The sequence below is a fragment of the Onychomys torridus genome, chromosome 3 (genome assembly GCF_903995425.1).
Source record: "Onychomys torridus chromosome 3, mOncTor1.1, whole genome shotgun sequence".
Classification (NCBI taxonomy): Eukaryota; Metazoa; Chordata; class Mammalia; order Rodentia; family Cricetidae; genus Onychomys; species Onychomys torridus.
This window is the reverse complement of record NC_050445.1, coordinates 70,038,085-70,065,070: the sequence shown is the minus strand read 5'-3', so window position 1 is coordinate 70,065,070 and position 26,986 is coordinate 70,038,085. Positions and strand designations below refer to the sequence as shown.

Here is a 26,986-nt window from a genome sequence, read left to right as displayed (position 1 = left end):
CCATTTAAAACCATATAGTCATTCTGTTTCCCTACTGCATATTTATCCAGTTTAAGTTGAACTTGCCCTTAAGAAAGCAATGTAACCAACCTAACCATGCCTGGACTTCAGATATACTTTGCTTTTACAACCTAAGCTAAATGCATAGCTTTAATCTTTAACTAACTAATCTTCCATATTCCTGACCCAGAAGAGTGTGTGTGTGTGTGTGTGTGTGTGTGTGTGTGTGTGTGTGTGTGTCTGTGTGTGTCTGTGTGTCTGTGTCAGTGTCTGTGTGTATGTATGTATGTGTGTGTGTGTGTGTGTGTGTGTGTGTGTGTGTGTGTGTGTATGTGTGTGTGAGTGTGTCTGTGTCTGTTATGGGGATAATTTGCTAAAAACAGACAATAAATTGAAAGTAACTTTAATGAAAACAAGTATCCAGCATAATGTTGGGAGCATCAAGTGGGTAGAGATTGATAATATCTGCCTGCAGTTCTGAGTGCTATTTGGTGTCAGTAAAGTAGCATCTTCTCTTGTAAGACTCTATTAACTTTTTCAGTATAAGAGAATTCTTCATTCCTTGTGGGGGTCCAGCTCCCACCTTTCGATGGGTTCTTGAGGGGAGGAGACAGGAATAATGATGTATTAGATAGAAAGATGATAAGAGAGAGATACAGGATAGCTTTGGGAGGGCCCTGGGGCAATACCCAGTCGCCTTGAGGCTTATTCCAAAGGGCTTTTTATACAATGCCAAAGGGCAAGGCAAAAGACCTCCCCCTTTCAAAATCAAAGCACACCATACAGCCAAGAGTAGACCCTTCAAAACACCTGGTAACCACGCCCCTGGCCAAATAATCCCATTATTTAGCTCTCCTGGATAAAGCAAGGTCAGATTCTCTGACACTGAGTAATTTGGGCCCCCACAATTCTTTTCTAATACTATGTTTTTCTGTGCTGTTCAATGAATATAGAGCAAAGTCCTTTGTAAGGTCAGACAGACATCAGACCACAAATAACAAGACAGAAGACACAGGGTGAAAAGTGGAGAATTCAGATGTGGTCTCTGATAGGAATTCTAACAACGCTCCCATGACCGTGAATGCCCTGGAGAGACACCTAGTCATTTCCACCAAGTCATTTCTGGGGCCATCTGTCCTCATGCGGTCTTGTAATTTGTGTGCAGTGTGATCACATAATCCATGCACATGCATGGCGTAGCCACGTGGGCCCATATGCGCATGAGCTAGGGTAGTCCACAAAAGGCAGATCCCATGCAGCCTCCCCTCTCTGCACAAGTCTTTCCAACAGGCTCATTCTTTCCTATCCCTCCCTTCTCCTAGTAGAACTATCCTAGTGGGCTTTGCTGTGCTTGGTGACTTTTTCTGCCAGGATGAAAGCACTGCAGAAAACCAAGTCTCATTCTCAGTTGTGGAGGGGTGAGTAAGAATGGCCCCAACAGGCTCATGGATTTGAATGCTTGTCACCAGGGAGTGACACTCTTTGATACGATTATTAAGGATGAGGAGATGTGGCCCTTGTTGGGGTAGGTTTGACCTTGTTACAGGAAGTATATCACTGGGAGTGGGGTTTGAGGTTTCAAAAGCCTATGCTAGCTAGACTCATTTCTGTCTGTGTCTCTGTCTCTGTCTCTGTGTCTGTGTCTCTCTGTCTCTCTCTCTGTCTCTGTCTCTCTCTGTCTCTGTCTCTCTTTCTCTTTGCCTTTGGATCAGGATATAGCCCTCAACTACTTCTCCATCACAATGTGTGCTGCCATGCTCCTCACCATACTGATAACCTCTGAAACTGTGAGCAAGCCCCCAATTAAATGGTTTCTTTTATAAGAGTTGCCTTGGTCATGATGTCTCTTCACAGCAATGGTACAGTGACTAAGACATGGGTTTATAATGCTCCAAGAGGAAGACTTTTTTTTTTTATTCTTTAATGCAACAATGACATATAAAGAATAAGTTCAAAGAATAAGTTTTTTAAGATATCTGTAAGAAAGGCAACAATATTGATTTTGGATCCATCTATTTCCCCTCCACTCTTGAGCCTAGTGATTGAATGAATGTTTCTTTATAGTATTTAACAGGTTTCAAAACACATTCTTCTAAGGTTAAATTAAAACTACTTAATTTAAACAGCATTTTTAGTGAATCCTTTTATAAATCACATACTACTCACAGTAAGCACTTGTCCAACAGAGTATTCATTTGAGAGGACCAAGGAAGTCCCGTACCAGAATGCCAGTGCATACGACGCATACACCAGTAGGTAGGCAATACCTATGGAAATGTTGGCCGTGATTGCTTTCTTTATTCCAACATTTTTAGCTTCTTCTAAATTTTTATCGTACCTGGAAGAAAAACCAGAAATCATTACATGTTCTCATAGGCGGCATCGAGGAACTATGTTAATGTAACAAGGCAGTTAGTTGAATAGTTGAAACGCACCAGCCCTGCAGTACATCTGTTCTCTTCTTTTCACCATACATTGCCCCTAAGATGTACTATTATTTTACTCCTTCACTAAAGAGTACACTGAGGCTGAAACCTTTTCTGGCCTTAGTAATTGTGAAGTAATAAAAAATATCAAAAGCACATATTATTGCACACACAGGGGTAAAACAGCTGGTCACAGCAGCTCTGCCTGTAACCCTAGCACTAAGGAGACTGAAGCAGAGGACCGCAAGTTCAAGGCCAGCCTGTCCTGCTCAGAACGGAGGATGGGAGGAGAGAGTAAGGGTAATGATGGTGGAGGAGGCCGGAGGAGAAGGAACATGAAAAGGCAGAAGAATGAAGAATTTAAAAAAAAAACGAGAAGAAAGAAGGGGATGAAGAACAAAGAAGGAGGAGGAAGAAGAAGGAGGAGGAGCAGAGAGTTAAGGAACTGGGGATAGAATGCTAGAAAATTGTAACATCAAAAAAATATTCAAGCCGGGCGGTGGTGGCACACGCCTTTAATCCCAGCACTTGAGAGGCAGAGCCAGGCAGATCTCTGTGAGTTCGAGGCCAGCCTGGGCTACCAAGTGAGTTCTAGGAAAAGGCACAAAAGCTACACAGAGAAAACCTGTCCCAAAAAAAAACCAAAAAAAAAAAAAAAAATCTATTCAAAGCTCCGGACCTGAAGAAAGCTTTAAAGACAGTTTGCTCACTTGGGGGTACAGGAGGACTGAGAGCTCCAGACCAGGCAGGGCCACACAGCAGAGTGCTCTCTCTCAGAAACAACAAGCCGTAGCACTATCTTATTTCTATAGATGTGAATTTGAAAATCACTGATCTACAAAAATTATTTTGGCTTATGGATATATAGTAGGAACAGGCTGCTGCAGGCACCAAATGATACCACGTGACAGTGGGGGCACAGACTGGCCTGGAAGTGAGGCGGGAAGATCCACAGACTCCACGGGAGGGAAGGAGCCTGGCTCAGGCTTACATCTCACAGAAGAGCAGAGCTATGGAGCTACACTCTGCCAGCACACCAGGGACACATAAGCTTAACTAAGCTACCAAGCCTACTCCTTATCTTTCCTACTGGAGCAAACCGATAGAAAGGGCACCCCTCGGAGTGAAAGGATGCACAACACCTCAATTAAAAATGCTGGGTCACAGAGCTTCCATCTGGACCAGAGAGAGGCTCCGTAAATCTGTCAGCTCTGTCTGGACCAAGTGCACTGATAAGACCAAGAACGAATCCACGAGGAGATGGACAGACGTCAAGGCAGAGGTACATACAACAAAATAAAGATCAATACAGCATCAACAGAACCTAGCCCCTTCTCCAACAGCTAGACCTGAACATCACGGAATGGAAGAAGAAGAAGAAGAAGAAGAAGAAGAAGAAGAAGAAGAAGAAGAAGAAGAAGAAGAAGAAGAAGAAAACAACCTTATAAGTAACATCATGAAGAGGCTAGAGCCTTATATATAAGAAATCAAAAATAAAGTAGAGGAACAGACAAACAAAAGATGGGAAGAACACTATAAAAAACTAGAGGAAAGGACAAATAAAGCAGAAGAAAACAATAAATACCTGAAAGAAAATCATGAAAAAGCAAGGAAAACAGTCCAAGATCTGAAGAGGGAAATAGAAAAAATGAAGAAGACACTAGCAGAAGGAATGCTGGAAATAGAAAATCTGAGTAAACAAACAGGAACTTCAGATGCAAGTATAACCAACAGAATGCAAGAGAAGGAAGAGAGGATCTCTGGTGTTGAAGATACGTTAGAAGAAATAGATTCATCAGTCAAAGAAAAGACTAAAACCAACAAAGTTGTGACCCAAAATGTCCAAGAAATTTGGGACACCATGAAAAGACCAAACCTATGAATAACAGGGATAGAGGAAGGAGAAGAATACCAACTCAAAGGCACAGAAAATATATTTAACAAGATCATAGAAGAAAACTTTCCCACCTTAAAAAGGAAATGCTTATGAAGATACAAGAAGCCTATAGAACACCAAACAGACTAGACCCCCCCCCCAAAAAAAGTCCCCTCGCCACATAACAATTAAATAACTAAACGTACAGAATAAAGAAAGAATATTAAGGGCAGCAAAGGAAAAAGGCCAAGTGACTTATAAAGGCAAACCCATCAGAACAACATCCGATTTCTCAGTGGAGACTTTGAAAGCCAGAAGGGCCTGGACAGATATAATGCAGATACTAAGAGACCATGGATGCCAGCCTAGACTAATATACCCAGCAAAACTTTCAGTCATCATAGATGGAGTGAACAAGACATTCCAAGACAAAACCAGATTTAAACAATACTTATCCACAAACCCAGCCCTACAGAAAGCACTAGAAGGATAATTCCAACCTAAGGAAGTCAGATACACCCTCAAAAACACAGGCAATAGATAACACCACAGCAGTAAACTCCAAAGAAGAGAAGTACACACACACTACCAACAAATAATAAAAATAATAACAGGAACGAAAAATCACTGGTCATTAATATCCCTTAATATCAATGGACTTAATTCACCTATAAAAAGACACAGACTGACAGAATGGATATGAAAACAGGACCCATCTTTCTGCTGCATACAAGAAACACACCTCAAATTCAAAGATAGACACCTCCTAAGAATAAAAGGCTGGGAAAAGACTTTCCAACCAAATGGTCTTAAGAAGCAAGCTGGTGTAGCCATCCTAATATCCAGCAAAATAGACTTCAAACTAAAATCAATCAAAAGAGATAATGAAGGACATTACATACTCATGGCAGGAAAGATCCACCAAGATGAACTTTCAATTCTTAACATTTATGCCCCAAACACAAGGGCACCCACATATATAAAAGAAACATTCATTACTAAAGCTTAAATCACATATAAAACCCTACACATTAATAGTGGGAGATTTCAACACCCCACTTTCACCTCTGGACAGAATTGCCAAATTGAAACTTAACAGAGAAATAATGGACTTAACTGTTGTTATGACACAAATGGACTTAATCAATATCTACAGAACATTCCACCCGAACAGAAAAGAATATACCTTCTTCTCAGCACCCCATGGAACCTACTCTAAAATAGACCACATAATGGCCACAAAGCAAATCTCAACAGATACAAAAGAATTGGAATAACCTTCTGTGTTCTATCGAACCACCATAGTTTAAAGTTAGATGTCAACAACAACAACAAAAACTACAGAAAACCTACAATCTCATGGAAACTGAATAATGCTCAACTGAATCACCAATGGGTTAAGGAAGAAACAAAGAAAGAAATTAAAGACTTCCTAGAGATCAATGAAAATGAATACACCACATACCCAAACTTATGGGACACTATGAAAGCAGTGCTAAGAGGGAAATTCATAGCACTGAATGCCCACATAAAGAAGCACACCTGAAAGCCCTTGAACAGGAAGAAGCAAAGTCTCCCAGGAGGAATAGATGCCAGGAAATTATCAAATTGAGAGCTAAAATCAATAAAATAGAAATAAAGAGAACAATACAAAGGATTAATGAAACAAACAGTTGGATCTTTGAGAAGATCAACAAGATAGATAAACCCTTATCCAAACTAACCAAAAGACAGACAGAGAACATCCAAATTAACAAAATCAGAAAGGAAAAGACAATGAGGAAATCCAGAGAATCACCAAGTCATACTTCAAAAACCTCTACTCCACAAAACTGGAAAATCTAAAAGAAATGGATAATTTTCTGGATAGGTACCACATACCTAAGTTAAATCAAGACCAGATAAACCATTTAAATAGTCCAATAACCCCCAAGGAAATAGAATCAGTCATTAAAAGTCTCCCAACCAAAAAAAGCCCAGGACCAGATAGTTTCACTGCAGAATTCTACCAGATCTTCAAAGAAGACTTAATACCAATACTCTTTAAATTGTTCCTCATAATAGAAGCAGAAGGTATATTACCAAACTCCTTCTATGAGGTACAATTACCCTGATCCCTAAACCAAACAAAGATGCAACAAAGAAAGAGAACTACAGACCGATCTCCCTCATGAACATTGATGCAAAAATACTCAATAAAATACTGGCAAACAGACTCCAAGAACACATCAAAACAATTATCCACCATGATCAAGTAGGCTTCATCCCAGAGATGCAAGGGTGGTTCAACATATGAAAGTCCATCAATGTAATACACCAAATAAACAAACTCAAAGAAAAAAAAACAAAAACACATGATCATCTCACTAGACGCAGAAAAAGCATTTGACAAAATCCAACAACCCTTCATGATAAAGGTCTTGGAGCGATCAGGAATACAGGGAACATACCTAAACATAATAAAGGCAATCTACAACAAGCCAACAGCCAACATCAAATTAAATGGAGAGAAACTCAAAGCAATACCACTAAAATCAGGAACAAGGCAAGGCTGTCCCCTCTCCCCATACTTATTCAATATAGTACTTGAAGTTCTAGCCAGAGCTATAAGACAACATAAGGAGATTAAGGGGATACAAATTGGAAATGAAGAAGTCAAGCTTTCCCTATTTGCAGATGACATGATAGTATACATGAGTAACCCCAACAATTCAACCAAGGAACTGATACAGCTTATAAACACCTTCAGCAACATAGCAGGATACAAGATCAACTCAAAGAAATCAGTAGCCCTCCTATATATAATAGACAAACAGGCTGAGAAGGAAATCAGAGATACATCACCTTTTACAATAGCCACAAATGATATAAAATATCTTGGGGTTACTCTAACTAAGCATGTGAAGGACCTATATGACAAGAACTTTAAGTCCCTGAAAAAAGAAATTGAAGAAGATGTCAGAAAATGAAAAGACCTCCCATGCTCATGGATAGGCAGGATTAACATAGTAAAAATGGCGATCTTACCAAAAGCAATCTACAGATTCAACGCAATCCCCATCAAATTACCAACACAATTCTTCACAGACCTGGAAAGAATAATACTCAACTTCATATGGAAAACAAAAAACCCAGGATAGCCAAAAGAATCCTGTACAATAAAACAACCTCTGGTGGCATCACGATCCCCGACCTCATGCTCTACTATAGAGCTACAGTAATAAAAACAGTTTGGTACTGGCATAAAAACCAACATGTGGACCAATGGAATCGAATTGGAGACCCTGACATTAACCCGCACACCTATGAACATATAATTTTTGACAAAGAAGCCAAAAACGTACAATGGAAAAAAGAAAGCATCTTCAACAAATGGTCTGGCATAACTGGATGTCAATGTGTAGAAGGCTGCAAATAGATCCATATCTGTCACCATGCACAAAACTTAAGTCCAAGTGGATCAAAGACCTCAACATAAATCCAGTTACTCTGAACCTGATAGAAGAGATAGTAGGAAGTAGTCTTGAATGCATTGGCACCAGAGAGCACTTTCTAAATATAACACCAGTAGCACAGACACTGAGAGAAACAATCAATCAATGGGATCTGTTGAAACTGAGAAGCTTTTGTAGAGAAAAGGACATGGTCAACAAGACAAAGCGACAGCCTACAGAATGGGAAAAGATCTTCACCAACCCCACATCTGACAGAGGGCTGATATCCAGAATATATAAAGAACTCAAGAAATTAGACATCAAAATGCCCAACAGTCCAATTAAGAAATGGGCTATAGAACTAAAGAGAGAATTCTCCACAGAGGAAGTTCAAATGGCTGAAAGACATTTAAGGAATTGCTCAGCATTCCTAATTATCCAGGAAATGCAAATCAAAATGACTCTGAGATACCACCTTACACCTGTCAGAATGGCTAAGATCAAAAACATAGAAGACAGTTTATGCTGGAGAGGATGTGGAGCAAGGGGAACTCTCCTCCACTGCTGGTGGGAATGCAAGCTTGTGCAGCCACTTTGGAAATCAATATGGCGCTTCCTTAGAAAATTGGGAATCCACCTCCCCTAAGACCCAGCTGTAGCACTCTTGGTCATATACCCAAGGAATGCTCAATCATACCACAAGGGCATTTGCTCAGCTATGTTCATATCAGCATTGTTTATAATAGCCAGAACCTGGAAACAACCTAGATGCCCTTCAACTGAAGAATGGATAAAGAAAATATGCTACATATACACAATGGAGTACTACTCAGCAGAGAAAAACAATGACAACATGAGATTTGCAGGCAAATGGATGGATCTAGAAAAAATCATCCTGAGTGAGGTAACCCAGACTCAGAAGGACAAACATGGTATGTACTCACTCATAGGAGGATACTAGATGTAAAACAAAGATGACTAGACTGTTACACAACTCCAGGGAGGCTACCTAGAAAACGGGATCCTAGGAAAGACACAGGGATCACCCAATAACAGAGAAATGGATGAGATCTACATGAACAACCTGGACGACAGTGGGAGTAATGAAGGGCAAGGTTTGATGGAAAGAAAGCTTAGGGGAGCAGGAGATCCCAACTGGATCAAGAACAGAAAGGGAGAACAAGGAATAACAGACCATGGTAAATTTTTGAAGACCATGAGAACAGGAATATGCAGAGTGCTCAAGAGGTCCCCAGAAATCCACAATGATACATCCTCTGTAGACTTCTGGCAATGGTCAAGAGAACGCCTGATCTGACCTAGTCTGGTGATCAGATGGCCAAACACCCTAATGGTCGTGCTGGAACTCTCATCCAATAACTGATGAAAGTGGATGCAGAGATCCTCTGCCAGGCCCCAGGTGGAGTTCCAGGAGTCCAATTGTCAAGAAAGAGGAGGGACTGTAAGAGTGTGAATTGTTGAGACCAAGATTGTAATAAGCACAGGGACAAACAAATGGAAGCACATGAATTATGAACCAAAGGCTGTGGAGTCCCCAGCTGGAGCAGGCCCTCTGGATAAGTGAGACAACAGAATAGCTAGAACTGTTTGGGAGGCACCCAGGCAGTGGGACCCAGACCTGTCTTTAGTGCATGAGCTGGCTCTCTGGAACCTTGGGCTTACACAGGGACACTTTGCTCAGCCTGGAAGGAGGGGACTGTACTGAATCCACCAGGTTTAAATGAATCCCCAGGGGAGTCTTGGCCCTGGAGGAGATGGGAATGGAGGGGAGGGGATGGGGCGAAGGTGGCAGTGGGGGCGGGAGGGGGGAAGACAGGGGAACCCATGGCTGATGTGTAAAATTAAAACACAGATATAATAAATTTAAAAAAAATGCTGGGTCAACTCTCACCAAAGAAAGGTGATTCAGAAAAAACCAACTTCTGCTAACAAAGTAACTCCAGACAGACAAGTCCCAACACAAAACTAAAAACTGGATGAAAATCCAAGACGGCATGTACCCTCCAAAAATGACCAATCTCATGGGAAGAGATGGCATTGACAAAGACTGAGCTCAAATTCCAAATGAAGAATTAAAAAGTACGAGTCTAATCACATTCACAGACTTTAAGGTGAACTTGAACACACTTGTTGAAGTCACTTCAAGATATGGAAATAGGATTCAATAATGACAGAAATACTGAAGAAAAATCAAACCAAAATGGTGCTCAGAACACAAAACTCAGTAAGTCAAATCCAAAGGCAAGTGGCAAGTCTTACCAAGAGACTGGCTAATGCAGAGGATGGTCTAGCAGGATGTGAATCAATGTAAAGGAATCGTGTCATTCAGTCTCAAGGACATTGATAATTTTTTAAACTTTTTTTTGTTTTTTAAAATAGTGCTAGAACACATAAAAGCCAGGACCAGAAAAGGAACTCCCCATGTCGAGTTATAGTTAAAACACAGAAGGGTGAAAAAAAGGGAACTGAAAATTGCAGGGGAAAAGAGCCAATCACATCCAAAGACAGGCCAATCAGAATAATCACTGATCTTCCCATAGAAATCTTTAAAACCAGAAGGGCTTGGAGTGATGTAGTTCAAATTCTGAAAGAACACTGCTAATAACCAAGACTATTATACTCAGAAAAACTACCTATCATCATTGAAAGAGAAACAAAATTTTCCAGGACAAAACAGTCTAAACATAAGACTGGCAAATTTGAAAGTGCTGGAGAAAAAAAGGGTGTGTACTTGAAGGTATCAGCCTAATTAAGGACTCTCAGAATAGGACTCACTCAGGAATAAATCCAACAATCAAAAATGAGAGCTCCACAAAAGTCAAAGGTTTCTGCATACAGAAGGAAGCACATTTGAAAGACACATAGAGGAACAAAAAACTGTTCTGATTACTGAATTAAATGCATTCACAATTGTGGTTAAATTTCCATTCCAAATGAGCTGGTATCCTCCCAAATGGATATTTTGAAGGGATAGACTGTTTTAGAAGTAGAAGCTTTGTGACAACATATCCCACAACATACTGAAGCTTTTGCCATGCTGAGAGACTTAGATGACTTGCTATCCCAGACCCCATCCCTACCCTCACTACAAGAGACTAAATCTCATCTCTCAGGTCTCATGCTAACTGAAATCTCCTCTAAGAGACATTCCTTGACCATATTTAAATGTGCCCACCTCATTATCCTCAGTACATTTCTTTTATCAACGCATATTTTCAATGACTGTGTTTGTGTGAGTGAGTGAGTGAGTGTGTGTGTGTGTGTGTGTGTGTGTGTGTGTGTGTTAGGGTTTCTATTGCTGTGAAGAGACACCATGACCACAGTAACTCTTATAAAGGAAAAACATTTCATTGGGTAACTTACAGTTCAGAGGTTTATTCCATTATCATCCTGCAGGAAATATGTGGCATGCAGGCAGACATGGTGCTGGAAAATGACTGAGAATTCTACAACTTTGATCAGTAGGCAACAGGAAGTGAACTGAGACACTGGGTGTGGCTTGAGCATATGAGACCTCAAAGCCCACCTCCACAATGACACACTTCCTCTGACAAGACCCCTCCTCCTAACAGTGCCACTCCCTTTGGGGGCCATTTTCCTTCACACCACCACAGAGTGTGTATGTGCATACAAGCAAAGATGCCCCTGGAGGCCCCAAAAAGGGATCAGGTCCACTGGGGCTGGAGTTACAGGAGGTTGAGCCCCAGAGAAACTCAAGTCCTCTGTAAGAGCAGTATGTCCTCTTAACAACTAAGAGATCTCTTCAGCCCTATCAAAGCATATGAATTATGACTCTCTAAAGAAATACTTCTGTGACTCTCATGGGGTCTTTTATCCCTTACTTGGGGTTTCTGTACCGTCCCTTTCTTCTATAAGAAGGAAAACACAGGCTTTCAAACATATTTCAAAAAGCAAACAGAACATATATATCCCTTTTTCTGAAGGCATATATTAGGAATGCATTAGAATTCCAGCTTTGTAGAATATTAGCAATGATGCTGAATTTTAAATTTCTAGCAAAAGAAACTCAAACCTCTCAAGTTCTTTCTTTTGTCCTCCAAATGCAATCACAGTTCTGATGGCCGCTAAGACTTCCTCAGCAACTGCTCCCGCTTTTGCATAAGCTTGAAGTTCCTTATTAGTAAATGAAGTCAATACCTGTCAGAGGGCAATCTTGTATCATTAAAAATGCTCAACAAATCATTCTTTTGCAGAGCCAAAAAAATAAATAGATATAAAAACGTTGCTTATACACAAATTGTACAAAGAGCAAGATCTTTGAATGCCAGGTATCTTCGGGGAGAGAAAAAGTATAATGGTTTCCCTACCAGTGCCCTCTAGCTGACACAATGTATGGGCAAGGAAGAGAACCCTGGACACAAAGGGACTTCTGGGTCAGGTGCCTGATGTGCCTGAGACCCTTCTGCTCTTCCTTCATGTCTGGGTTAAGGAGACAGCCTCAAGTCCACAGCAGGAAACAGCTTCTCAAACTAGTAGTGCACCTATGTTTGAATAGAGCTCACAATCTGAGAATCTAAGACATGTGCAGAGCAGGGTGTAAAACAAAGGGCCTGGTAAGTGAAGTGATGTGTAGACCTCACAGGCCAAGTTGCATTCTCTTTTCCTTATCTATCCACAAGGTATTCTAAAACATTTTAAATAATTTTTATCCAGTTCTGACATGAGGCGTTTGAACCTAACTGTTAATGTTCTACTGAACAGGAAAATCAATTAAGCTTTTAGGCTGGCAAAGGCTGGCACAATAGCTTGTTGGTAAAAGTACAGCTCAAGCCTGATGACCTGAGGCTGCTCCCTGGAGAGTGGCATTAAGTCTTCCAAACATTGGAGGGCCACGCAGACACACCTGACACTTCACAGTGAACAAGATACTGTCCTCTACTGAGCATAGATCTTCCCAGTTCAGCATGTCTCTTCTGTGCTGGTGGGGAGTATGCAAGGTCCCCTTCCTTCTTATCCTTTCTCCAAGTAAGAGCTCAGTGGGTCTGGATCAGCTTATCTTGCCCCTTGTTAGACAGAAGCTTAAAGCAAGTACCAAACTCACAAGCAGGGCTGCCGTGATTAAAGGCCTCCCATGGGGTTCTGGGGAGGGTTCTGAAGTGTGGATTCACCTACCGTGGCCCACATAGCAGACGACAATCCAAGAAGAGGAGTGACAGCCAAAATGACAAGGGTCAGCTTCCAACCACTTATAAACCCCACTACAAAACTAGACAGAAATGTGGTTATGGACTGAAAACACATTCCGGTTTTGTCGCCAATTCCATCATTGATTTTGGAGACATCGCTGAAGAGGAAAGAGATTGTGTTACAAATAATGTCAGATTTGCAAACACAGAAATTAGCCAGTTTTATATTGTATCACTGATTTTGATGTAAATTAATATGTCTACAACCTTGGTATATATTTCACTTGACAAGCTAATTGTTTCCACTAGATTTTGTCATTAGCAGCTTCCTACGGCCAGCATGGCCTCAGAATAGACACAGGATGTTTAAGACAATTCACTGTGAAATTTCAAACTGCTCAGAGATGTGCACATATGTCGCTGTTCTCTATGAACACAAATCTTTGCGTTCTTCATGTCTTCTGTGAAGCAGAGACAGACAGACAGGAGCTCCTTCCTCCTTTCCAGTGTTTTCCAAGGACACCAAGGAGCCCTGGCAGGATGGTAGTCAGCGAGCTGGATGGACAGGCCATATTGTTGCTCGCCTGCACATCACTGCCATGCTCACTCTCTGCGTGTTTCTCGACTCGGCCAGTCTAATCCCTCATTGAGTGCCAGTCAAGAAGGAGCTCCATCCCCCATTCCTGCCAGGGCACTGTGAACTAGAGGCTGTGTAAGACATGGGTACTGCTCAAAAGGGGGCTACTCTGCTCAGTGATGCACCGGCACTCCTAATGGGGCTGGTGGTATCTACTCCACTGAACTAAGAACAAGACCATATCTGACTTCAGCTACAACTAGGTACTTACTCTGTGAGCCGGGTGTTGAGCTCCCCAACATCGTGCACGTCAAACCAGCCTATCTCCTGATTCATTATAGCATGAAAAAACTTCTGTCTAATTTTGTGTATTTGTCTTCCAGCCGCCATGCACCAAAATGAAACCTGGATGTAGGCAACTATGAGCACACCAGCACCAATCCCCGTGTAATAGTAGGCGTACCTGAAAAACAAGAACACTGTGCATGCTGTTTTCTAATCAGTCCTGCTCTCTGAACACAACTGAGTCTTACTCCCTCAGCTATCTGGGTATCCCACCATCCTTAACAAACAAGACGGGGTTGTGAGGGGCAGAGCTGTAACTGTCAGCATCCACCTGTGTCTGTGGCAATATAGAATGGCTTTGGGGCAAATCCCAGCTCTTCACTACCTTGTAAACTAGGACAGGACGCATAACATCTTAGGCCCCAGTTTTCTAGCTAGTAAAATGGAGGTGAGATTCGTTGTACTGGCGGTCTATTGAGACATGGCCTGTAGTCCTAATTCTATTGTATCTATTATACCAGCATCAATTAATGAGTCTCTGCTAGTCAAGGGACATGTGACAGAATTTGTCTGAAAGTGGAAACCAGGGATAGAAGTGTTGGGAAATACTATTTTAAGGTGTGTTACCTGTTTTTGTTTATGTGGCATTCATTTAACTCTGTGAAGCTGTGTGACTCTGCCTGTCTAAAACACATGAGAGTCTGATAAAGAACTGAACGACCAACAGCAAGGCAGGAGCAAGGATAGGCAGGGCTGGCAGGCAGGAGAATACACAGAAGAAGAAATCTGGGTGGAGAGATCTAGGAACCAGAGAAGGAGGAGGATTCCAGGGGCCAGCTACCCAGCTACCCAGCCAGCCACAGAGTAAGAGTAAGATTTACAGAAGAAAGAGAGAGACAAGTGCCCAGAGGCAAAAGGTAGAAGGAGTAAGTTAAGGTAAGGAGAGCTGGCAAGAAATAAGACAAACAAAGGCTGGGCATTTATATTTAAGAATAAGCCTCCGTATGTGATTTATTTGGGAGCTGGGTGGCAGGCCCCCCAAAAGAGTAAAAGGGCAAAAACAACCAACAACATGGAAGTGATTCCTGTCCCTCTGAACTACTGACAGACCTCAGCCGATAAGTGACAGCTGAGAACTAATAGTATTTGTATCTGCCAAATTGGTCATTTCGAATAACCGTAAAATGCTTAAGGAATGAAGAGCACAAAAGTCTTCAAATGAAACTAAGAAACAGGTGAACTGATGTTCCCTCATTCTGAGTCTTCACATTCACAAAAGCAAACCTTAGGCTTCTTCAATCAGTTAATATTTAGATAAAAGGCAAAGCTTCCAGCGTGAAATGCGGGGTACAGACTTCCCCGTCTTCAAAAGGAGAAGTTCTACTTGTTATCTTCTGGAAATTGCAGTGTGTCCTGGGAAGCATCAAAATGGTTACTTAAAAGGAAGAGAGTCTCTGGTGTGATGTTCACAGCTCTGCGCTCAACCTACCAGGATCCTGCTAACATATCACACCCGGTTACATCTTATAACTTGCAAAAAGTTATAGCGCAGCTGAATACAGAATGTTTCTCATTAATAGATGAGTCTATAATTATTTTTCATGGACTAATGATATAGCAAGAGTAATCCCATTTAACAAGTGTACCTTATGGTTAGGGAACAACCTGTAAGATGTTTAGTTTTATTCATTTGTTTTACTTATTTCTATTTTTTAGCTTTTTGTTGTTGTTGTTGTTGTTGTTGTTGTTTTGAGACAGGGTTTCTCTGTGTAGTTTTGGTACCTGTCCTGGATCTCGCTCTGTAGCCCAGGCTGGCCTCGAAGTCATGGAGATCCGCCTGGCTCTGCCTCCTGAGTGCTGGGATTAAAGGCATGCGCCACCACCGCCAGGCCTAGCTTTTTGTAAACAGGGTCTTGCTATGGAGCCCAGGCTAGACCCACTCTCACAAGCTTATGCCAGTGCTTTCAGAGTGCTAAGACATGTCACCATCCCTAGCCTTGGCAATGTCAACAACCAAGATGTTGCTGTAACTGGGCATTGGTACTTAAACCTGTAACCCCAGCACTTGGAAGGCTAAGGCAGAAGGGCTGGCATGAGCTTGAGGGCGGCCTGGGCTAGCTACATCAGGAGGTCAGACCTTGTCTCAAAAACAGAAGAAAGAAAAAGAGGGACTTGTAGTCGTGACAATATAAAAATAATGCCTCTCTACAATAGTATTTAGAGTGTTCGTGTCTTATCGTTCAAATATGATCAAGTGTCTCCACTTCCTTGAAACATGTCAGACCATTCCTAGAATCATGTTATCTGAATATTCTCATGGATCCTTGCACATTTGTTCTAAGATTTTCTCAGAACAAATTTCAAAGCATGAAATAATTAACAAAATATTTTCCCAAGGTAAGCCAAGGTCAAAATCAAACATTTATTTATTCTAGGATTCTGTTTTTGCTTTTGTTTCTTAAGGGTTGTTTGTTTGTTTCTCTGTGTAACAGCTCTGGCTGTCCTAGAACTCGATTTGTAGACCAGGATGGCCTCGATCTCACAGAGATCCACCTGCTTCTGGAGTGCTGGAATTAAAGGCGTGTGATACCACCACCCAGTTATGCTAGGATGTTTCATTTCATTATTTATAATTAGATGCTGAGTTTAAAATTTCCTCGCTAGCCACTGTTATTATAATTATTACTAGGGATACTGTGCAAGAAGCACACTAATAATTACAAAGCTATGGGCAATGGTTTTTAATTCAATTTCAAATCATATTATATGAGTGAGAAATTTTACAGATATTCTAACCAGATTAACGCAGAAAAGATTAATGAAAGAATAAAGCAAGTGTGGAATTACGTGGCCATGTCTTCCTCCAGATCGCCGCTGCTGATGATGATCTGAGTATTGTTGGTTTCACCTGGACAACCAGAAAACAGAGCTGGCCCATTTATGGCTCTTTGGACTCCAGTAAAAATAAGCATATGAAAATAAACCAAACTTATTTCACTTGAAACTCAATACAAAACCAGAACCAAGAGATCCAGTTAAATTTAATTTGGTTTCCATCCAAGCGTTAATGACATCCATTCAAACACTTCTATGCTGCCATGTGCAACTGCACAAAGCCTACATGAAATGAGGATCATTTTCAAGAAGAAACCCACCACGACAAATAAATACCAATGCGACTGAACACTTGAGCCCATATTTAAACACTAACACTGCATTTCTCTACTTTTATTGTTATTTCAAGATTATCATGAAGAACACAACATTATCCAATATTAGGAAGAACTAACTGTCTGAAACAAATACATTACAAACCCCAAAACTTTAACCATTCACATAGATACAAATAACTACTGTTCAATATTTTTGTGTATATGCTGTCAAATTCACATGCAAAACTTAAAAAAAATGTGAATCTTGGTCTACATTCAGTATCAATTTTTCTTGACAGTGTATGCTTGTATCAATTCTAAGTCTGCATTCATTTTGGTTGTTTCCAATATCACACTGTTATTGAGAACACTGCTCAGTGAGTGTATTTACCTAGCAAACACTATGCTCTAGGTTTGATAAACAGACAAATAATACTGTATAAGAATATGTGAACATATATGTGAAAATATGATAAATACGGTATAGGAAAAATTATCATAATCAAGACTGCTAGGTCAAGAAAAGGCACATTTCAAATCTTGCAGTCATTGCAAAATATAAGATTATAGTATGTGTGGAAGTCAAGCAGAGGGGATGGAAAGGAAGAAAAAGGATGAGTTGCAATGTGAGTAATATGGACATGTGTGAAGACTGAGTGAGCTTCTGAGTCCCCTGACCTTTCTCCATATCCCGTGCAGGATTTAAACCCCCTCAACTCATGTATTGTCCAGTCTCTAGTCCTATCTGATGCCAATTCACAATCATTTCTTTAATTTCCTGGATGTCATTAGGCTTCTGTGTGTCCTGGCAGTATCAGAAGCACACACTGAAAACACAACAGCCTTTATGTAGGCCACTTGGTTCATGTGGAGATGTGAATTCAGAAACTACAGAAAGCTCCTGGTGGTTAAGCTTTGTACACACACACACACACACACACACACACACACACACACACACGTGTGTGTGTGTGTGGCAGAGCTAGAGAATTTCCTGACACTCAGTCATCAGAGTCTGAGAGAAAGGCTGGAAATATTTTAACATCCAGATAAAGAGAGATGCGGGTAGAATGTTAAGAAATCAGACCTCACAATAAAATAGTAAGGCCAAGTCTATGCTGAGACCAGGCAGGGTATCAGAAGAGCTCACAAGGGGACTGTGGCAGCAGCAATGAAGGATGGGCCCACTTAAGTCTTTACACGGCTATCTGGCTATAGTCATGTTTTGTGTAAAGCCCTCTAGAACCTGGGCCTCCTTGAGCAATTAGTAAACAAGGAAGCTCCGTAGTCTAGGCCATCACATTCACAAAATGGCTATAGTTCTAAATCAGGATAAACCATGCATTCTTCAGAAACACATAGTGGACCCCAGGACCCATGAACAAATCAGCAAAGGTCCAACATACTGCAAATTGGTTTGGATATTGATGCATATTTCTTGGGAAAGGATTCAGTGTTTATCATAGACTTAACTCAAATATCAGGCTAGGAAGATAAGCCCAGTGGGAGAGCACTTGCCTAGTGTCTGTGAAGCCATAAGTTCAATTCTCAGCACCTCAAAAACAAGTTCAAATGATGTATAAACCCAAGGGTTTGGTCTCTAATATCAACTTTTTTGTTTTTTGTTTTTTCGAGACATGGTTTCTCTGTGTAGCTTTGCACCTTTCCTGGAACTCACTTTGGAGCCCAGGCTGGCCTCGAAATCACAGAGATCCGCCTGCCTCTGCCTCCCAAGTGCTGGCATTAAAGGCATGCGCCACCACAGCCAGGCTAATATCAAATTATAAAAGTCCAGAGATGAGGCAATGGCTCGGGGGATTATAGTGTTAACTGTTCTTACAGAGGACCCAGTGTCAATTCCCAGAACCCACACTGTGCAGCTCACAGCCTCCCGAAGCTATAGCTCCACATATCCACCTGAATATCCTATCCCACAATAATTAAAATTAATAAAATAGAAGGGTCCTTGTAAGCTAAGAGTATCATTGAATTACCAAAGGTTTTCTCATATAGGCATTGCCAACTTTATTTTTTTATTTGTTTTTCTTTTTGAGATTATAGTATAATTACATCATATCCCTCCTTCCCTTTCCTCCAAACCCTCCCAAATTCTACTTGCTGTCTTTCAAATTCCTGGCCTCTGTTTTCATTAATTGTTGACACACACACATACCTAAATATATAACTATAATTCACCAACATGTTTACTGAGTACAAACTGAACTATAAGTCTTCCTACAGTTTACTTTAACTCAGTCTCTGCATGATCAACAGTTACATGAAAATTGAAGCTCTGTGTCTAGCAACCTGTGTCCCCCAAGTCAAGGGTATTTGTGTCAAATGGAGGCAAAGTATTTCAATAGCTCACTCATTTCTTCCCTCCCTGGGGTGCTTTTTTACATCTTTCCTTATCAACAAGTTTCTTGCTTCCAATCTTACTGAGAAAATTAAGCCCTAACAAGTCCCCTATTTATGCAAAGTTAGACTTTCTGAGGATTCAGTCTCCTGCAGTGAACTGTGAAATTACATCATCTGACATCATCATAAGGACGATGAGAACACAATTAAGATGTTAGAAAATATGAACAAACACTGAAAATAACTTTTAACCCAGTACATTGTTGTATTTGTTGTTCTTACCAGTTATTGTCATTAATCTCTTATCATGCCTAATTTATAAATTAAACTTTATAATTGGTATGCATGTATTAGAAATACACTATAAATATATGCAGAGTTCAGTATTCTCTATGGTTTCAGGTATCCACAGGACAGTCTTGAAACATATCCCTGGCAGACAGGAGGACCTACCAATCAGCAGAAAACATGCAGATTCCCAGTTCCTCATCCACCTGCCTTCAGAGCCTGACACTAACCCACATCCCACCTGTGGCTCTACCCTGAGAAAGCATTCCTCCTGCTCACTGGAGTTGTCCTTCAGAGAGGGTCTCTCTAAACCTCTTCACTCTCTTTCAATTATCACTTTCCACATTACTTTTCCCATCCTGCACCTCTCTGCCTCCCTCCCTCCCTCCCTCCCTCCCTCTCTCTCTCCTTCACCCTGATCCTCTCCCTCTCTCTCATAAACAACTGTCTCAGACCTCATTTAGTTCTCCAATCCTGGATCTGCTTTCTGACAGGCCAACCCATGACAACACCCAAAACTGCCCCTTCCTCTTTCTCATCTCATTTGAGAGTAGCCATGTCCTCCAGCTTCTCAGGCTAAAAGCATCAGCATCACCCTGAACTCCTTCCTCACTTACACTCACAGCCACGAACTCTGGTAACTATTGCAGCTCACCATTCACAGTTCGGATTACATTCCTGTACTTCCTCCTGACTTCACAGAGCTCCTTCCTTTCCTACGTATCTCTGCCAACACTTCTCTTGGATGTTCTAGTGCCCATAAACATTTTCTTCTCAAATTCATTACAAGCATGAGCTAGAGCTCTGACCCTCCACCTTCAGTGCACAAAACACAACACTGTATATTCAGTAAAGACCCTGCAAATGGTACATCAAGTGAATGTTATTTGCAAAACTCCAATAAATTCAGTAGCACAAATAATCCTTACTTTGATTAGTAATATTTGGTGAAATAGTGTTTTCTGCTTTTGTAAAACTATCGGTCATGTGTCCAAACACCAGCATCAAGAGCGGAAGTGAAGTCCCATGGATAACAGCAGCCAGCGTCCCCAGGACCATGAGCAGCTTGTCCAGCCAATCTGCATAGCGAAACTAGGAGGAAGAAGAGCAGGGCACATGCAACCACAGGTGGTGCTTCAAAATAGACCCCAGATCCAAACACTCTTCAGACTGTCACTCTGCTGTGCCACACTGAGCTCTCCTCCCCCTCTGATGAACTTTGACAATAATCTCACCAGGAGCTGTACCAATTTTTTTTAACTTATTTTTACTTTTATTTACGTGTATGTGTGTGTGTGTGTGTATCTATTTGTGTGGGGGGGCACATGAATGTGAGTGCCGTCAAAGTCAGAAAAAAGCATAAGATCCCATAGAGCTGGAGTTACAGGTGGTGGAGAGTTGCCTGATGTGGGTGCTGGGAACTGAACGCCAGTCCTCTGTAAGAGCATCAAGTACATTTAGCAGCTGAGCCATTTCTTCAGCCCCATGTAGTAATTCTTCATACTAAATTCAGTGTGTCTTCTGTAATATCTGATGACAATTTCTTAAGTTTCCAAAAAGGTGATAGCAGAAAAATAGTATTTTGAAAAGATAAAAATCATTCTCATTCTGTGGTGGCCAACATTAACAGACACTGTGACTGGAATTATAATCACTGAGGAGAAATACCTTTCTCCACACAATTGTAAACATTTCCAGATTTAACTGAACAGAGAGAAGACACCTGGATGCCAAATCCTAGGAACTGATAATCCACCACGACCTTTATTAATGTGTGTTGCGGAATATTTGTTCACACTGATACTCCAAGACTGCCAATAAAGTTTCACCTTTAATCAGGGGCAGAGTTAGTGACTAGCTGACTAAGGACCCAGGATACATACAGAGAGACACAGGAAGTACTAGGGAGGGGTTTAGAAAGATTCAAGGGCCCTTTTGGATCAAGAGCAAAGGTCCCTGGCGGCTTCTCCATCGCTTCTCTGATCAATAAGGTTTTTACCCCAATATTTGACTTCGAATTTTATTAATAATAAAAAAAATTAGATAAACTATTCAAACATGGATACATAGGACTTTGAGTCAAACCTGCCAGGAATTCAAGGCCTTGAAAGATAGCATGTTATCAGGCATGGTGGTATACCATGGTAATCCCAGCACCCAGGAGTCCAGGGCCTTGAAGGATGGCATGTTATCAAGTGCAGTGATATAATAGTAATCCCAGCACCTGGAAGGCAGGTGGTAGAAGGGTCAAGAGTCTGAAGCCATTTTTCCTACACACACAGCAGGACCCTGCTGTAAACAGTACCAAAGCGACAGCACATGATACAGCAGCTTTCCTCTACCGCTGGCAATGACCATCAAGAAAAATATAGGTAAAAGATCACTGGCAACATAACTAATTTGTAAAAAACTGAAATCTAAGCCAGGAAGGGGAAGCTGCTGAGGTTCAGCACATGACAAATTATGATTGGCATTCTTCTGAAAATGAGCTAAATCCAATCAATTAACTTTACCTCCACATTTTCATACTTTCTAAGAAAGCCTTATATCGTGTGGAACATCTCTGTCTTGAGGTATTTTAAATAACGACTAAAGCCCAAACTCACCATCTCAAATATGCCAACGGCTGGTTTCTTTTCTTTCTTCTCCTTTTTACTGAAGAACACAACAAAGGATTTATGCAAAGCTTCAAAAATGCTACGAAAACTTTAGGTCCCAGCCTGTTATGAGCCAATGACAGCCAGGACAGACAGGGCAGACAGGCCTACAGAGTGCTCATTCAAACAGTCTGATACCACTTGTGAAGTGTAAATACAAATGTTCATACACTTTAGACATCTGAATATATGACTATTATCACTGGGAATTGCATTCCTATTTTAACTCTTTATGCTTGTGTGCATGTGTGTTCTCATGGAGGCGGCGGGGGGGGGGGGGGGGGGGGGCACAAACATGCAATAGTGTGTGTGGAGCTGGGAAACCTGGAGTGTCATTCCTGGCCATCCCCATCCTGTTGGGATTTGTATAAGAACATTTTCTTGTGTAGATATTTCCTAATTTTTGTGATGAATACACGCATCCACACATTTATTTGCAAATAAAATAATACATATTGAAAAAGAGTTTTCTAATTTTTTTTTCCTTTTTTGGTTAATTTTAGTCTAATTAGAATATTATGGCTAGGCATGGCAAAGCATATTTATAATTCAAGTACTAAGCTGGATAAGGCAGGATTATTATAAGTAGGAAGAAAACCTGGGCTACATAGTGATACTCTACTTGAAAAAAAAAAAGAAAATAAATCATGTTCCAAAATTAATTTGCCCAATTACCTTCTTGGAAAGTCTAGCTATAGTTTAATTACTACCTAGACATACATTTATCTATCTATCTATCTATCTCTCTATCTCTCTATCTCTCTATCTCTCTATCTATCGGCACTACGGGTAGTATCTGTAATCATTCTCTTTACCTCAGGGAGAGCAATGATGGGATGTTGGACATAAGTATCCTAACTTGAAAGGTAATTAAATTACTCTATGAGCAAATCTAATTCCACAAGGATATCTGAGGTACTAAGTGGACTATAATGGAATCAAATGTAGCCTTTAAAAGCCATGTTTAAAAAAAAACAAACAAACAAAAAAAAACTATAAATTGCCAAAAAGCTGTCCTTATACGTAAAAAAGTCAACTATTCTTCAAAGCTGCAAGTCAAATAACTCTACCTCCAACCAACCCAAGTCTGTCACCCACCACCTATCACTGCCAGCAGGGATGGCAAGCTATACTAAACCCATCTTAGGGAAGACTGTTTACAAAGAACAGCACTTTGACCCAGACTTTTAAGTTTAAAAGGTTTTTTTTTTCATGTACTAAATGAAGTAAGAAGATAGTTTCAAGGGGAGAAAAGTCCAGGTTTTAGTGGTACAACATGGACACAAACACACAGGCTCAGGATGGGTCCTGTGCTGGCGCATCTAAAACATAGCTTCAGTATCCCTGGAGCTAGGATTCAAGAAAAGAGACCGCCATGAAGCATTCCAGCTCTGTGCTTCGTCCTTACTCTTTCCTTCTCTGACACTGATACTACCCGAGAGGTGGCATTCTAGGCATGAGCTTGAGTAACTCATTAAGGACTCTGAGGAAGGCACACTTGTTGACCTTTGACAGAGAAGAAACACGCACAAGAGTTACTTAACCTGCCCCAGGTCTTGTTGCTAGAACAAACACTGAGATTTAGAAGGCAATCTGCTGCTGGACCATGGATCTGTGAGGCAGGAGATGCAAACCTCTGAGACTTCAGCCAGGATGGAGTTCAGTGGTACAGCATTTGCCTATCACTGGGCCAGAGATATAATTTGGTAGTAGACACTCGTCTAGCATGCACAAGGCCCTGGGTTCAGCCCTAGTACTGAAGGGGAAGGGTACTATCTGTAATGTATGTCTATGAAATTTCCATAATAACATGCTTGACTATCAATTTGTCTTTTTGAGCATTGTGTTCTGAGCTGAAGAATGTTCTGAGCAATCTACTAGGAGTGAGAACTGGTAACAACCTGTATTCTCTCTCCCAGAACTAAAACTTAAAAATGACTTTGGGGCTCATCCAGGCAACATCCTAGAGTAGATTCTCAGAACCATAAAAATAAATAAATAATAACAAATCAGTGCTGTTAAGCAGTTTAATAAGAGCCACTAAACAAAAAGGAAAAGGAATTTCTCCACTTTGAAGTCACGACAGAACCAATAATAAAATGAAGATACCTGTAGAATCAAACCATCTATTTTCTTTACCTTCCTCTTTGAACATCATGCGGTACTTTGTCTGCAATATACTTAAGAGTGGTGGTGCAAACCTGTAACTCCAGCTCTGAGGGACAGAGGAGGTGGGGTGATCTACAAATGCAGGCCAGCCTGGGGTACACGGTGAGTCTGTGGACAGTCTCCACCTTGCTACACAGCAAGATCCTATCTCAGGGAAAAACAAGTCCAGTGTACACACAGGTGCACATGTGCATGTGAACACAGTTCTTTAAGCTACTCCGCTAAGCAATTACCTTCTAAAACATACCACATAATGGATATGTGTTTCAAACTGAGCAGAAATGGGATATAAATATAAAAATATGGACTTAGTGTGAAAGAGAATGTCATGTGACTCATAATTTTTATTACATATATAAAAATTACTATGTCTGGATACCCAATACTTTTCCAAACATGATTTCTTTACTTTTTAATGTTGAGGGGGGGGGGATTTAAAACTACATATATGTCTCGCAATATTTCTCTTAGATAGCTCTAGCCTAGAAGCCTGGCTGGATTCAGATGAAACATTTTTTACAAGCACAGTCTCCTCAAATTCCACCACATGCTGAGCACCTTCACAGCCTGCTCCACCACCACCACCAGCCTCCACCATCAGCCACCACCACCAGCCTCACCACCAGCCACCACCACCAGCCTCCACCACCAGCCACCACCACCAGCCTCCACCACCAGCCACCACCACCAGCCTCCACCACCAGCTGTGCTGCCTCTGATTACTTGTTGAAATTGCTAAGAGGGAATTCTTTCCCTGGGAAGGACACTCTCCTCTCTGAATGGCTCCAATCCTTGGACAACCCTCACCTGATGGGTAGTGTGTGTTCCAGATAGCTGCATTTTTCTGCAAGGAAGTTTCCTAGAATGCTTTACCTCTCATCCTGTTCTCTCCTCTTGGAATGTCATTAACTGCATTGTACTCAGCATCTCAAAGTCTTTTAGAGCAATTATTTTCTTTGAAGTTCAAACTTCCCCAACATAGGCCAGTAGAAATTCCTCCAGCCCGCTCCCATATCTGGTTTTTTGCATTTTATGTATTTATTGTGCATGAATCCATGCACACTGGAGGGCATGTCTGCAAGTGCATATGGAGGTCAGGGTTGACTTGCAACCTGCAGATGGTTTCTGCTTCTGCTATGTGGGTTCTGGAAACAGTTCAAACTAGGGCTTGTCAGGCTTCAAAGGAGGTGCCTTTACCTTCTGACCCATCTTGCTGATTCTGCTATGTCTTTTGACCTGTCCATTAAGTCCTGACTCATTGCCTGTTAGTATCAGATACTCCAGGCTCACTTTGTATTTTCTCTGTCCTAGATCTGGCTGAAATTAGCTGTTCTATATAGCATCCCTTTCTTTAACAGAAAGCATCAAGAGTGTTTATTTCCAACATCCTTTTCAGTGGACTGAACGTGAACAACTAAAAATTAAAAAAAAAAATTTTTTTTAAAAATCATGACTTCATATTGAAGTTTCTTATTCTAATTTCATATTTTTAAACATAAAATTTATTTTCCCTTTTGTACTTTCCCTCCTTACACTGAAAAGTTGAATATTAATAATGTTAATATATCTACTAATTCCTAGTATATTAGTTTACAATTTTCTATAAACAATGAGCCTAATGAGTGATTTTTTAATTTCCTGTCACAGGCAGTCCATTGTAATAAAAATATACTGATGTTCTCTTACCAATTACATTTTCAGTTTTTTAATTGAAGTATGGATAACAAGCCTGAAAAGATCTGAATGCAGTTTTGTTCTGTTTCACCTGTCATGCCACATTCTGTGTTTGTGTGGTTGTTTACCACAGCAGAGGGCCCAAGCAGCTCAGGCGCCTTAGCAATCAACAGAGCTCATAAAACTTAACGGATCTGAGCAATGGCCCGGTCCAGAGAAAGGCTGAACAGGAGCCTCGTTCTGTTACACACATCTGAAGGACTGCTCCAAGCAGTTCCTCCAGTGGCTGGTTTATGTTTCTGAAGGCTGAAATAACCACTAATCATTGAGTGCGGTGCTGGAGACTACAAACTAATTGCTCAAATGTACAAGACATGTCAAGTATGAAAGTGAAACAATCTGGCTACCTCTTTTTGCCCATCTTCGAGAAGTTCTTGTCTGCGCCTCCGTTAAGGTCCTCTTCAAGCTCCATCAGGATCTGGGGAGAAACCACAGTCCATCAGCCAAATACATGCCCCGGGGTCCAGAGCCTGGGCTGACCTCACTGCCCAGCAGAGGCCAGCGGTGAGGAGGAGCCCCGCCCTGGTGCTTGCAGGACTGGGCCTGGAGGTAACTCACCCCAGGGATCCGGGGAGCTCCCGGGTCACCCACGTGGACCGAGTGCTGGGTTCTGGATCCTGCCGGCCCGCCCTGCTCGGAGCTGGGCAGCAGGATCCACAGCGCCGGGCTGGCGCCGAAAACACCGGCTCGGGGACTCCCGGAGCGACTCGGGGCTGTCGCCACTGTGTCCGCACGCACTTCCGAGGCCCCAGCCCCCTGGACCAGGCTCGGGCATCCGGAGCAGCCAACCCTTCTGGGGAACAGCCCACCGCACGTGTCTCTACCTTTGGCTTTCCTTTTCGCAAAGTCCGGCAAGACGTGG

At 41.4% G+C, this 26,986-nt stretch overlaps 1 protein-coding gene across 1 annotated transcript in view; it reads right to left on the bottom strand.

Moving 5' to 3' along the window:
• The window catches only part of LOC118579508 (multidrug resistance protein 2-like), a 77,297-nt gene extending 50,582 nt beyond the window's left edge, over window positions 1-26,715 (bottom strand). Inside the window, exons 1-9 of the mRNA XM_036180801.1 lie at window positions 26,683-26,715; window positions 26,472-26,542; window positions 22,171-22,219; window positions 20,494-20,656; window positions 16,614-16,674; window positions 13,753-13,944; window positions 12,891-13,062; window positions 11,791-11,915; window positions 2,167-2,338 (exon numbers count right to left, since the gene is read on the bottom strand). Coding sequence (XP_036036694.1) covers window positions 2,167-2,338; window positions 11,791-11,915; window positions 12,891-13,062; window positions 13,753-13,944; window positions 16,614-16,674; window positions 20,494-20,656; window positions 22,171-22,219; window positions 26,472-26,536 — 999 coding nt within the window. The 5' untranslated portion in view covers window positions 26,537-26,542; window positions 26,683-26,715. The remainder of the gene's footprint in view (window positions 1-2,166; window positions 2,339-11,790; window positions 11,916-12,890; window positions 13,063-13,752; window positions 13,945-16,613; window positions 16,675-20,493; window positions 20,657-22,170; window positions 22,220-26,471; window positions 26,543-26,682) is intronic.
• Between the last annotated feature and the right edge of the window lie 271 nt (window positions 26,716-26,986).